This window comes from Lissotriton helveticus, chromosome 6 (genome assembly GCF_964261635.1).
Source record: "Lissotriton helveticus chromosome 6, aLisHel1.1, whole genome shotgun sequence".
Lineage (NCBI taxonomy): Eukaryota > Metazoa > Chordata > Amphibia > Caudata > Salamandridae > Lissotriton > Lissotriton helveticus.
In genome coordinates, this window is record NC_136067.1 from 4,997,193 (window position 1) to 5,012,369 (window position 15,177).

Here is a 15,177-nt window from a genome sequence, read left to right on the forward strand (position 1 = left end):
CTTCAGGAGTGCTTGGCACGTCAGTGGAATCAGGCTCACGGACAGTTAAAAGACCTAGTGTTGGTGACGGGTCGGGCATACAACTCTCTGCATTGGTGGACTCCACACAACCTTTGCAAGGGCCGACCGTTCCAGGAGCCTGTGCCACAAATTATCCTGACGACGGACGCATCTCTCCAGGGATGGGGAGCTCATGTGCTCCACTACACGGTGCAGGGACTATGGACGACGCAGCAAAGGAAGATGCACATCAACTACCTAGAACTGATGGCAATCTTCATGGCGCTGAAGGCATTCAGAGTACATCTGTGCAACAAGGTCGTGTTGATCCGGACGGACAACATGACAGCCATGTACTACATCCAGAAGCAGGGAGGTACACACTCTCCACAGTTGTCTCATCTGGCTCAGAGCATGTGGAAGTGGGCCATTCAGAGGAACATCTTCCTCATGGTGGAACACCTCCCGGGCACGGACAATCAGATGGCGGATCTGCTCAACAGGCACAGCCACCAAATGCACGAGTGGGAGATACATCCATCCGTACTCCACCCGTACTTCCAGCAGTGGGGTCATCCAGAGATAGACCTGTTCGCCACAAGGGAAAACGCAAAATGCCAAAGCTTTGCCGCCAGGTTCCCGCACCCACAGTCGCAGGGCAATGCGATATGGATGAACTGGTCAGGCAGATTTGCGTACGCTTTTCCCCCAGCACCTCTAATACCGCTGGTGGCACGAAAGCTAAAGCAACACTCGATGACGCTCATCCTGGTTGCTCCAACGTGGGCACACCAGCCATGGTACACCACGTTTCTAGAACTCTCCGTGGTACCGCATCAAAGGCTGTACCTCACACCCAGGCTCTTGACGCAGAACCATGGCGACATTCAGCATCCAGATCCGCAACAGCTCGATCTGGCTCCTGAGGTCTTAGAGTTTGGCTACCTTGACTTGCCTCCTGAATGCATTGACATCATCTGGGAGGCGAGAAAGCCCACTACCAGAGCTTGCTATGCGGCGAAATGGAAGCGGTTTGTCATTTACTGTACAGAACATCACATCAACCCGCTAGATGCATCCATTCCTAATATCTGCTATTTGTTACATCTTTACAAATGCAATCTAGCGTACGCTTCCATTCGGATACACTTATCCGCCATAGCGGCTTATCTCCAAAACAGGCAGCATCTCTCCGTTTTCAGGGTGCCTGCCATTAAAGCCTTCCTAGAAGGACTGAAACGGGTCATTCCTCCCAGAACCCCGCCAGCTCCTGTGTGGAACCTCAATGTGGTCCTCACCAGGTTGATGGGTCCACCTTTTGAGCCTCTACATTCCTGCGAGATTCAGTTCTTAACATGGAAAGTGGCTTTCCTGATAGCCATTACGTCACTGCGACGTGTTAGTGAGCTGCAGGCGCTCACCGTACAAGAGCCATTCATACAGATTCACTCCAACAGGGTGGTGCTGCGCACTAACCCTAAATTTCTTTCTAAAGTTGTTTCGCAGTTCCATGTCAATCAGACTATTGAACTGCCTGTGTTCTTTCAAAATCCTGAGACAGTGGCCGAAAGAATGCTCCACACTCTTGACGTCACACGAGCTTTGATGCACTACATCGATAGGACCAAAGACTTTAGGAAAACACAACCACTCTTTGTTGCCTTCTCAGCCCAGCACAAAGGCAACCCCATTTCCAAAGCAGGTATAGCCAGGTGGATCGTTAAGTGTATTCAAATTTGCTATCAAAAGGCTAGGCGCACTTTAACGGTCCCTCCCAGAGCCCACTCCACTCGCAAGTTGGGGGCCTCCATGGCTTTCCTTGGTAATATCCCTTTGGAAGACATTTGTAGAGCAGCCACATGGTCTACCCCACACACATTTACAAAACACTACTGTGTAGATGTGCACTCCAAGCAGCTGTAGGACAGGCTGTTCTTAAGACACTTTTTCAAACGTCTGCAGCTGGCACAGGCGGCCGCCGTTAATGGAGGGACTGCTATGTATTCTATGCTAAAGATATGAATTCAGCAGCCCACATGCCTCGAACCGAATATGCTACTTACCAGTATGCATCTGTTCTTGGCATGTAGGGCTGCTGACATTCATATCGCCCGCCCTCCTCCCCGGCGCCTGTAGCGGCTGCAGACTTTTTACACTTACTCTTAGCATGGCCATCGCTCACACGGTTACACTCCATCTTTGCCACAATGGCTAAAAACAATCTGAGGATGGAGTCGATGCCCATGCGCACTGTAGTCCAGGGGAGGAGCCACCTATCTCAGGATACTTCGAAGACTCTTCCAGGACAACAATGTGCAATCATCCGGACCCATCACTAGGCGGCGATCTATGCTATAGATATGAATGTTAGCTGCCCTACATGCCAAGAACAGATGCATACTGGTAAGTAGCATATTCAATACCTTGCCTAGGTGCTTCACTCACTCTTGGGCCTATAATACCGTGCATAGGTGCTTCACTCTCTCGTGGGCCTATAATACCGTGCATAGGTGCTTCACTCTCTCGTGGGCCTATATTACCCTGGATAGGTGCTTCACTCACTCATGGGCCTATATTACCCTGGATAGGTGTTTCACTCGCTCGTGGGCCTATATTGCCCTGCTGGGGTGCTTCACTCACTCATGGGCCTATAATACCCTGCATAGGTGTTTCACTCGCTCGTGGGCCTATATTGCCCTGCATAGGTGCTTCACTCGCTCGTGGGCCTATATTGCCCTGCTGGGGTGCTTCACTCACTCATGGGCCTATAATACCGTGCATAGGTGCTTCACTCACTCTTGGGCCTATAATACCGTGCATAGGTGCTTCACTCTCTCGTGGGCCTATATTACCCTGCATAGGTGCTTCACTCTCTCGTGGGCCTATATTGCCCTGCTGGGGTGCTTCACTCACTCTTGGGCCTATAATACCGTGCATAGGTGCTTCACTCACTCTTGGGCCTATAATACCCTGCATAGGTGCTTCACTCGCTCGTGGGCCTATATTACCCTGCATAGGTGTTTCACTCGCTCGTGGGCCTATATTGCCCTGCATAGGTGCTTCACTCGCTCGTGGGCCTATATTACCCTGCATAGGTGCTTCACTCGCTCGTGGGCCTATATTACCCTGCATAGGTGCTTCACTCGCTCATGGGCCTATAATACCCTGCATAGGTGCTTCACTCACTCATGGGCCTATAATACCCTGCATAGGTGCTTCACTCACTCATGGGCCTATAATACCCTGCATAGGTGCTTCACTCTCTCGTGGGCCTATATTACCCTGGATAGGTGCTTCACTCACTCATGGGCCTATATTACCCTGGATAGGTGTTTCACTCGCTCGTGGGCCTATATTGCCCTGCTGGGGTGCTTCACTCACTCATGGGCCTATAATACCCTGCATAGGTGTTTCACTCACTCATGGGCCTATATTGCCCTGCATAGGTGCTTCACTCGCTCGTGGGCCTATATTGCCCTGCTGGGGTGCTTCACTCACTCATGGGCCTATATTACCCTGGATAGGTGCTTCACTCACTCATGGGCCTATATTACCCTGGATAGGTGTTTCACTCGCTCGTGGGCCTATATTGCCCTGCTGGGGTGCTTCACTCACTCATGGGCCTATAATACCCTGCATAGGTGTTTCACTCGCTCGTGGGCCTATATTGCCCTGCATAGGTGCTTCACTCGCTCGTGGGCCTATATTGCCCTGCTGGGGTGCTTCACTCACTCATGGGCCTATAATACCCTGCATAGGTGCTTCACTCTCTCGTGGGCCTATATTACCCTGGATAGGTGCTTCACTCACTCATGGGCCTATATTACCCTGGATAGGTGCTTCACTCACTCGTGGGCCTATAATACCCTGCATAGGTGCTTCACTCGCTCGTGGGCCTATATTGCCCTGCATAGGTGCTTCACTCGCTCGTGGGCCTATATTACCCTGCATAGGTGCTTCACTCTCTCGTGGGCCTATATTGCCCTGCTGGGGTGCTTCACTCACTCATGGGCCTATAATACCCTGCATAGGTGTTTCACTCGCTCGTTTGTGTTCCTTACAGAACGATCCACGGCCTCATCTACAACGCCCTGAAGCTCTTCATGGAGATGAACCAGAAGCTGTTTGATGACTGCACGCAGCAGTACAAGGCCGAGAAACAGAAGTGAGTATTGAAAGCGTCCTGGGGGCTGCTGGGGGAGGAGGGTGTGGGGTCCACAGCGCTCGCTAGAGAGCAGGATGCCAGTCTTTACTGCAGGGGATCAAATAAGAACAAACCTTTGCATGTAGGGAATAAACATACGAATGTTCTCTGCTGACAGGTGAGTGAACATGAGGCTGGTTTCAGCTGGTAGATGCTTGAATAGGAGGCAGGCTGAGCAAACAAACTTGAGGCACTAGACGACTTCTGCTGGAGCAAATATGTGGCAGCCATCTGCTGATACGTGGATGTTTGATGATTCAGGCTCACAACTGGTAGGTAAATGGGTGAGGGCCTTTGTTATGTAAGTGTCACTTCACATTCATGCAATGAACTATGCTACATGGTGGGTGTTAATCAGCAAAACCTGAGAACAAGGGCTCACGTCTGAACAGCGAGATGTCGTTCAACAAAGTTTAATGTAGAAACTCTAAATAGGGTTTGGCGTGAACAAACATGAGGCTTTGACTGGTGGTAGGTCAGCCTGGATATGCTCTTCAAAAATGGGAGCCGAGAATGCTCAAGGCATGTGTGCTCTAGGTACACATGCTTTGTAAACTCCTGCCTTCTAGTGTTGGGTCCAGATGTTTGCAATTTGTTTGACTTCAAAGAAGTTTTTCCAGTCACGAGGTAAGGTGACTCCTCCTTTCGGTGATAGTGAGCATGGGCATCGATTCCATTGTTAGATTGTTTTTTCTGCCATCATGTGCGGACATGTATTGCTGCGCTCCAGTTCGAAAATCGTTTGAGTTCCCCTCGGTGCGCAATCCACTCTACCCGCCACGGTATTGTTTCTGTACGCGTTTCCCTGTTCTCCACTTATCAAATCGCTCGACAAACTCCATTTTCGATAGAAAACCTCATGGGCGGCTGTCGGCCCTAACCGCGTCGGTCCAGACTTCTGTCCTCAGTGCCACGCCAAATTTCCTCACAACGACCCACATCAAGTTGGTAACATGTGCCTTTCTCCGGAGCACAAGGAGAAAACTGCGATGCTTGTATGTCGTTTCGGTTCAGGAAGACACTACGCGATCGTCAGGCTCGACTAAGAGAGATGCAACGGCAAAGCATCCAGCACACCCCGGATATCTTCGGAGAAAAATCCGACCAAGAAGAGATCGACCAGTCCGCTGCAGAAGAGGAAACCCTTTCTGTTCCAGAGTCTGATTCGGAGTGCGATCGGTCTAGAGTCCAAAGAAATGCCTCCGGGACAGGGTGCAGTGAGTATCGAAGACCCCTCGTCCCCTAAATCCTCTTCCAAAACTCATAAGGCTACAGCACCACCTCTGCTTTCAGGCCAAGGTCGGCATCAAGACAATGTGTTCAACGCCCTGCCTCTCGGCTCGGCACCGAAACAAACCGTCAAGCCTTCTGGCTCTGGACCGAGTCGTCCAAAATTACCTTTGGATCCGAAATCAAGCTCCAAAGACCAATCTGATTTGGAGCCGAAACCCTCAGCTTCCAAATATAAACATGCTTTGGAGCCGAAACAGTCCACTACCACAAACACGTTGATTTTGATGCCTAAATCCAAGGACAATGTTCTTGAGGCTCCAGTACCAATTTGAGATGTTCTTATGGCCGAATTGGATCCCAAACGAGAGTAAATGTATATTAATCCTGATACTGGACATATTTTGGCTAAAACTCCAGCAAAAACACAAGCTTCCTGCAGAGAATTCTGCCAATAAGATTCCCTTAAAGAAGAAGGACATGGCTACAGCCCTGTTTATCGTGCCCCAAAACCCTCTCCTCCTCCTTCACCATCTTCTCTACAGTTAATTGAAGATCCCCCGCACAGAGCACCTCCGGGATCTCCACACACAGATCCTGATGGGGATCAGGGTGATGATGACACTCATTTTCCTGCAGACCCCTGGAATGACTACACCATCGACCCTCCAGGAGACAATGAGTCAGAGCTTTACCCTGCAAAGACATCACCACCAGACGATAGCATGGCTTACAAACCGCTCGTTGCTAGAGCAGCAGAGTATCACGGGGAGACCTTACATGAAGAGATATTAGAAGAGGACTTTCTATTTAAACACTAGAGTCCACGGACAGGTCCAGTCAAACACTCCCTGTGCTTAAAGACATGATGAGGCAGGTAGAGGATATCTTTAAAGACCTTGTACGAGAATGTATTTTAACTCCACGGGTAGATTAAAAAAATACAAACCCTCACCATCAGATCCTGTATTTATCAAAGGACAATTCCCTCTCGACTCCCTAGTAGTGTCCAATGCTTGCAAACGAGCTAACTCGCAAACCTCTGGGGATGCACCTCCCCCAGATAAAGAATCCAAACGTATAGATTTTTGGGAAAACAAAGCAGCTGTTCAAGCCGCAAACCACTGGCGGATCACAAATACACATGGTACGACAGGGCACACTGGGATGAGACGGAGCAACTGCTCCAATATCTCCGAGACTAATTCAAAACGAAGGCACAGCAGTTAGTTGAAGAGGGGAAACTCATCTCTAACTCCTCAATCAGATGTGCTTTAGACGCAGCAGACACCGCAGCCTCTGAGATCAATACCAGCATTCTCCTTAGAAGGCGTGCACGGCTTAGGATCTCTGGGTATAATCCTGAAGTTCAACAGTCATGTTTTGAGCACCCCCTTTGCAAGGAACACCTGTTCGGTCCTGTAGTCGACCAGTCCTTGAAAAAAATGAAGGACACTGAAGTGGCAGAGTCCATGGGAGCGCTCCAGTCCCATCCAATAGAAGCTCTCTCGCTGCTCGTTTTACAGAGCAGGGTCCAAAACAACATCCTCAGGCCCAAATACTTCCTCTTACAACGGCAACAACCAATCCTTTCACTCTAGAGGTTTCTACAGAGGTGGATATAGAGGCTACAATTCCAAAGGTAGGGGTAAAGGCGCCACACCGTGTAACACCCTTTCCCCTAACGAACAGTGACTTGTCCCACCTCCCCCCTGAAGACTTCAGCAGTTTCTCCCCATGTGGCAATCTATAACAACCGACAAATGGGTGCTCAACCTTATCCAACATGGTTATTGCCTAGAGCTTGCCTCCAGTCAACCAAACATTCCACCTCGCGTTCACAAATTGTCGCCAGACCATTTGCAGTTACTCAAACGAGGTGCAATCTCACTTACAAAAAGAGCCATAGAAACAGTTCCGTTTCAGTACCAAGGTTCAGGGGTTTACTCTTTATTTTGAAATTCCCAAGAAGGAGCCAATTTTGGATCTAAGAGTTAAACCACTACATACTGTCAAAACATTTCCATATGGTAACGCTTCAACAGGTTACTCCTCTTCTGCAGCAAGGCGATTTTTTGACCACATTGGATTTAAGACACATACTTTCACATTCCCATTCATCCAGCTCATCGCAAATATCTCAGGTTTGTGATCGCAGGCAAACGCGATCCGTTCAAAGTACTCCCAATCGGAGTAACTACTGCTCCCAGGGAATTTACAAAATACCTAGCAGTGGTAGCAGCTCATCTCAGAAGACAACAAATTCATGTCTTCCTCTGCCTAGACGACTGACTCATCAAAGCCAGCCCACACCAGACGTGTCTAGAACACACTCAGACCACGCTACACCTACTCCACCAATTAGGTTTCACTGTCAATCAAAAGTTCCACCTACAGTCTTCACAGATACTATCTTATCTAGAAGCCACTCTCCACACTCACACAGCTCTAGCCTTCCCCACCACAGCCAGAATTTCCAATATCCAAACTCTATTGCTGCAGTTTCAAACCAACCAAACCTTACCAGCCGGGACTTTCATGCACCTACTGGGAATGATAGCGTCATGCATTACAACAGTACCTCATGCAAGACTACACTTGCGGCCATTACAAGAATGCTTAGCACGTCAGTGGAATCAGTCACAGGGTCAGTTAAACTATCTGGTGTTGATAGACCGCCGCACCCATCGCTCTCTGTAGTGGTGGAACAGCAGACGCATCTTCAACTGGTTGGGGTGCACATCTCCATCAGTACACAATCCAAGGTCTCTGGGACGACAAACACAGACCTCTCCACATCCTCTATCTAGCGCTTCTAGCCGTGTTTCGATCGCTGAGAGCTTTTCAGTTTCATCTCACAGGCAAAGTTGTCCTAGTCCGCACAGAAAACATGACAGCGATGTACTATGTACAAAAACAAGGAGGGACACGCTATCTCTGACTGTCACGACTGTCTCAGACAATTTGGAAATGGGCAATCCATCACAAGATTCACCTTCAGGCAGAACACCTCCCGGTAGTGAACAATCAAATTGCCGACCTCTTCAGCAAATACACGAGTGGGAACTTCATCCCCAAGTCCTCCTGCGATACTTTCAACAATGGGGATACCCACAAATAGATCTGTTTGCCACAGAAGACAACGCAAAATGCCCAAACTTTGCCTCCAGGTTCCCACCCCCTCTCTCCAAAGGCAATGCCCTGTGGATGAATTGGTCAGGGGTATTTGCCTACACTTTTCCACCTCTCCCACTCCTTGTTCGGAAACTCAGGCAAACATGGGCGAATCAGCCGTGGAACACAACCCTGTTAGAGATCTCAGTAGTTCTGCAGCATAAGCCACATCTCCCCTCTAGTCTCCTCACTCAACCATGGAGAAATCAGGCATCCAAATCCCAAGGAGCTCAACTTAGCGATTTTGCTCCTGAAGTCATAGTTTGGATACTTACATTTGCCACCAGTCTGTGTGACTATTCTGAAAGAAGCCAGAAGGCCTAGACCAGAGCTTGCTGTACAGCAAAATGGAAACGATGTGTTGTTTACTGCAATAACAACAAAATTCTACCTCCTAGATGCTTCTATTTAGAAAATTGTCTCTTGCCTTCTAAACCTACAGCAATGTGGTCTAGCTCATACATCTATTAGGGTGCACCTTGCTGCAGTAGCGGCGTATTTACAAAACCAACAGCATTTGTCTTTGTTCAAAGTTCCTGTCATCAAAACCTTTATGGCGGGCTTAAAGAGATTCATGACCACCAAGAATTCCACCGGCACCAGTGTGGAATCTTCATGTGGTACTTACAAGACTTATGGGTTCACCCTTTGAACCGCTACACAAGTTGCATTTCTAACTGCAATCACTTCATTTAGAAGAGTTGGTGAGCTACAGGCATTAATCTTAGAAGAACCCATCTTTCAGCTCCATAAAGATAGTTTAGTTCTTCGCATCAATCCCAAATTCTTTTCCAAAGTGGTTTCTGCTTTCCACATTAACCAATCAGTTGAGTTACCTGTGTTCTTTCCTCAACCTGATTCAGTAGCAGAAAGAGCTCTTCACACACATGATGTAAAAAGAGCTTTGTTGTACTATATATCGAAAGAACAAAAGATTTTCGTAAAACAGAGCAACTGTTGGTTTCATTTACACCACCTCACAAAGGCATTCCTATTTCTAAATCTGGCATTTCAAGATGGATTGTCAAGTGCAATCAAACTTGCTATGCCAAAGCTAAACACTTTATACCCCCTAGAGCGCATTCCACTCACAAAATTGGTGCATCTATGGCCTTTTTAGGTAACATTCCAATAGCTGACATTTGTAAAGCAGCAACATGGTCTACACCACACACATTTACCAATACTATTGTGTGGATGTGTTAACACGACAACAGGCTAATGTAGGACAGGCTGTGCTAAAAAGACTTTTCCAGACAACTGCAACATCTACAGGTTAGCCACCACTTTGGGAGAATACTGCTGTATAGTCTATGCAAAGCATGTGTATCTACAGCACACATAGTAAGAAACTGGCTCTATATATACTATACCAACATGAGGTATAGTGTGTACAGAATCCCCAGAGGTAGGCAGAGGTTAAAGTTAGATAGAAACTTACACTCTAAAGTGGTAGCTTGGTCGAGCAGTAAGGCAGTATCAGAGGACAGTGTTCAGCATTTGATGTACAACTGTACAGCCTTGTTACTGAAGCTCCATATAGCGCTCATTTTCCAGTCAAATGTCTTTTGCTTACATTTCAGGACCTATCGATCACTCCCTTAACTAGCATTGCCGTTCACTAAAGTGACACTTGAAAAGAGAACTTTTTTCTTTATAAGGAAGGCCAACAACATAAAGGCTGTGGGAAGGGAGGGAGTCCCCTTTACTTGCTGTGACGTGAACCTTAGGATAACTTACGTGCATGTTTGCTCTTCCATAAAACTGTCCTTTAAAATACAGGCTTCCTGTAGAAATGTTTTGGGAGCCGATTGTGGACTATCCCCAAACGGGTGAAGTTGGTTTGTAGTTTTTACTCACTCCCCCACTTTCTCCAGTTCGCCTGTCACCGAATGCTGTTTTCCAGGTTCACTTTGCACCTACCCATCGCCAGTGTCTCCTGATAAAAGTTGGTCTCTGTGGCCTGCTTATAAGGTCCCTGCCATTGGGTTTGAATTGTGTTGCAGGGCTTAGTCTGTAATGTTCACGGCCATACGATTCCTCCACATCACTTTTACTTTTATTCTTGTTGCTTTATCGCTTGGCTCTGTAAACTTGATCGCAAAGACTACAAATTAGTATTTCTTCTGCAAGGCTGGTCATGGTTGACTGGCAGCCAGGAGGTGAGTTGTGGTGGCTACTGAGTTTACTTTAACTGGAGGCTCTGCTCCTCTGGATTTGAGTGTCCTGGTTGAGCGTCTGCTTGGACCTCCTGTGCGGGCAGCGGCCTCTGTACAGCTGCCTCCACAGCGGCACTTGGCACAGAGCAGCCTGTGTATGGTATAGCTTTCTCTGTCATCTCGCAGTTGTACAGTCATGTCTGTAGCACAGCACTAAGTCAATATCTTGATCTTTTCTTTTCCAGAGGAAAATTTAAAGTAAAGGAGCGAGAAGAAATGTGGCACAAGATAGAAGAACTCGCCCGATTAAACCCTCAGGTAAATGTAACACGGTGTTTGTGAACAGTCTTTATTCCAACTTTCAGCCCTGCTCTTCCTTCACATCCTCTTTATTACAGCTCAAGCACATCGCCCTCTGCACAGCCCCATTCACACCCCCTTCAAGCTCACATCAGTCCCTCTTCACACCCCCTTCAAGCTCACATCAGTCCCTCTTCACACCCCCTTCAAGCTCACATCAGTCCCTCTTCACACCCCCTTGAAGCTCACATCAGTCCCTCTTCACACCCCCTTGAAGCTCACATCAGTCCCTCTTCACACCCCCTTGAAGCTCACATCAGTCCCTCTTCACACCCCCTTCAAGCTCACATCAGTCCCTCTTCACACCCCCTTCAAGCTCACATCAGTCCCTCTTCACACCCCCTTCAAGCTCACATCAGTCCCTCTTCACACCCCCTTGAAGCTCACATCAGTCCCTCTTCACACCCCCTTCAAGCTCACATCAGTCCCTCTTCACACCCCCTTGAAGCTCACATCAGTCCCTCTTCACACCCCCTTGAAGCTCACATCAGTCCCTCTTCACACCCCCTTGAAGCTCACATCAGTCCCTCTTCACACCCCCTTGAAGCTCACATCAGTCCCTCTTCACACTACTTTGTACGCTTTTGCCTTCATCGTCTGTGTCCTGTATCTACATATCCTCCTTCATTTATACTCTCACTTCATCTCTTTCCTTATGTAAACTGTTCTTTGTCTCCCTTCCCTCTGCATTACTCTCCCTTTACACCTCCTCTTCTATGCTCCCCCCTCATCCTCCTTTGCGCTCAAAATCTTCTCATTACATCTCTCCCATCACATTGCCCTCTGCTTAGTTCTCCTTTCTATTCCAACCCTCTGCACAGTTCTCCCTTCACATAACCCTCTCTCTACAGTTCCAACTCTTCTCTCAAATTCTCCCGTCGCAGCTTCCTCCAGCACTGGATATTTCATTGGCGTAGGTGCTGGAATCTGGATCTGTCTAGAAAAGCCACTAGTCATAACACTGCATGGACCATGATACAAAGGAGCAAACTTTTCTGGGATGTTCTGTAGTGTCCGGCCACACCCTTTTCCTGCCCAAACGTATTTTCATGACCTCTACCGTTTATCTTGCATTCCTAATGCTTCTTTTTGTAAAAATTGCGTTCCGGACCATTGATTACGCCTCATCTGGCCCGAGCTGTAGACTCCGGCCCGGGTACAGAGATTCCACCCGAGTTGCAGATTATGGCGTGGGTGCAGATGTAAAGATACAACTCGTAAATGACCTCTGTAAATACCAAAAGTCATAAAGTTAGACTTTTGTCTCAGATTGCCTTTGTGAATCGAGCCCTTGGTGTATACACCTTCTTCCCGCATAACGCTGAGCAGTGGTGGAAGGGGAAACCGCTTTAAAGAGTTTCTTCAGTGATATTCATAGTTGTTGTTCCCCTTGAGGTCTTACCTCCTCAGTCATGCTTTCGTTATCCTGGAGACATTAAACCATACAATATTTAGGAGAATCCCTGAAAACGAGGTAGGAAATAAACCTTGAGTTTATGGTCCTTCTGTACACTGATAAGGTAACTCCGTCCTGCATAAAAAACCCAACCTGAAATATCCAGAGTCCTTATATCAGCAACTATCCTGCACGAGACCAGACACCAACATGGCCACCTTACCTGATATCTCCCTTCAATGCAGATATCCGCTTCCGCCCATAGTAAGGAAAGAGTCAAGACTGCCCACGCCCCGTAATTTGGAATACCTTCCTTCAAGTGGAAATGAGACACCTATCCTCCTCATCAGGTTTCTGGCCCAGGGCTGCTCTCCCACCTGGAAACCATCCATGGAAAGGTGGCCTCCTGAAAGGGTGGAGAGAAATGTTCCGAAAGGCAGTTCAGGACATGAAACATTTGGGATCCAGGAGTTGTTGCATACATCAACTGACCCAACCTCCACAAGTGGACCTTTATCTTTTAGTTTTCATTGAGAAGGGATCGATCTTTGTTCAGCCACTGAAAGACTTTTGGTTCCAGCGTCCGCAGACTCGGGTCTTGCAGGTGCCTGGAATGACAATCTGCGACTTTGTTGCTTCTTCCAGAAAGTTATTCTGTTTTTACTGACGGGTGAAAGTGCCAAAGGTTCTTTGCTATTATCTCTGTCAGTGATCTGGGCTTTTTCCCCCTTAGATAGTTGATGTATCTGACAGCGGAGATTTTGTCGATCTTGAGGGTGACACCGCATCTGCCTTCTTTGTCCTGCAGTTGACTCCGAACGAGCCTGTCGGGAGCTCTAGGCAGTGCGTGTAGAGATTCAGTTCTTTCTGACCGTCTTCCACCGGTAGAGAGTGTTCCACACCAGACTTTCCATCCTACTGTCTGGCTGGGACATAAAGATAGCCCAGCCAGCCCAGGCCTCCATGTGAGGAAGCAACTAGCGAAGTTCCTCCCTCCAGGATGAGACCTGTCCCCATATAGCAAAGGCCTTTCCTCAGATGAGACACCTTCAAATTCTGTAGGGCCCTGTTATGGATCGACCGTGGAAAGATCGCTTGAATGGAAAATTACAAGAGACCCACTATATGAGCAATCGGCCTTAAAGACTTTGTGGATTTAGCTAATGTTCTTCTCAGTTCCTAAAATATCTTCGCTACTTTCCTTCCTGGAAGACTGAGTAGACTTAACCAAGTCTGGAATGCCAAAAAGATTATTACTGTTATGTTTCATACAGGTACCCCAATAAAGGCTCAGGTAGTAACCAAACCTTTCACCTATATCACCTATATCCGCCGATCCTTAAAAACTTTCCTATTCTGCCTGTAGGCCTTTGCCTTGGACGACAGTTTTTACTCAATCAGCGCCGGGACACCCCATTGGGGTAGCTGCGCTCTTTATAAAATACTAATAATAATAATATTTCTCCTGCCATTTCACTTCATAACGGTTCTTGGTACTGACCTCTTACCTAGTTACGGTTCTGCTTAAAGGACGTGGGGTTTTCTCCGAAAAACTAGCCTCATTCATTATGCATGAGGATTCTTGGACTCTCAGCAGGACTACCATCTCCTGCATAATAACTATGTATAAGGGTTTTTCATTCAGTCATCCTAGTCTGACATGACACAGCAAGGTAGATCCCTAGAGGGTGCAACTTTGGGCATATATACACCATATATTAGTTGAGGAGAGGAGAAGAAAGACTTCATGCTGACACACTGATGCAAGACGCTGAGGTTCCTGCATGCAGACACTCCAGCTCACAGTGGTCTGACATCCCTCGCGGGGTGTCCATCTCGAAACCAGGACGGGGTCCCACAGTCTCTCACTTCAGGTAATGGGGTTGACTTATCCTAGAGCGATTCTTGGCTCTACACGTACATACCTGCTAGGTAAACTTAGGTACGTTTAGTTAGGGTTGCATCGTAGGCGAACGCATTATTACTGTCCTGTATTTTATATACTTACCTGTATTAATTGTTTTACCATTATGGTAGGGATCGATCATCCTTTTACTCTGTGCTTATAATCATTTATATCTGTTTCTGTCTTATGGTGGTTTCAGCACACCTATTTTACACTAGAATGACGCTGGTTCAATAAATGCTTATTGAAAATGTCCCCACCGTTTATTCTGTGTATCTCTCTGAGACAAAGTGAGCACGAGTGACTGAGCAAAAAGTATCGCTCTGTGTCCACGATTCCTGTCGGGACAAAGTTGTCATGTTCGATAGTTGCCAAGAACTATTCTCTCCTTTGTAAGAGGAGTTTCGAGTGGCCCTGTGAGCGAGGCTGGTATACAAGCGAACATACCCGGTGGGGCTGCCTGGAATCAGTCTAGACACCAATCCCACAGTCTGTGTTGTCTAAACGTGCAGATCCTTTAAGGTGTAGAGGAACTATAGGACATTATCTTTTGAGGAACCAGAAGGGATTTCTCAGTTGACCAAACCCAAGCCCTTATGGAGAGAGTGTTGTTGAGCGGTGCTGTGTTCGTCTACAGCGGGATTGTTCCATCAACAGGTTATTGTCCAAATAAACGATGCAACAAATGCCCTGAGACCGGTTTTAGAACCTTAGTACTACCATCGCACTGATGAAACCGAACTCCAGG

The 15,177-nt window shown here is 47.6% G+C and overlaps 1 protein-coding gene across 2 annotated transcripts in view; it reads left to right on the forward strand.

The window, feature by feature from the left end:
- PPP2R5D (protein phosphatase 2 regulatory subunit B'delta) overlaps nucleotides 1-15,177 on the forward strand; it is a 242,482-nt gene that overhangs the window by 211,981 nt on the left and 15,324 nt on the right. For both annotated transcript variants that reach the window (XM_078647239.1, XM_078647238.1), the window contains exons 13-14: nucleotides 4,064-4,165; nucleotides 11,013-11,085. In XM_078647239.1, coding sequence (XP_078503365.1) covers nucleotides 4,064-4,165; nucleotides 11,013-11,085 — 175 coding nt within the window. The remainder of the gene's footprint in view (nucleotides 1-4,063; nucleotides 4,166-11,012; nucleotides 11,086-15,177) is intronic.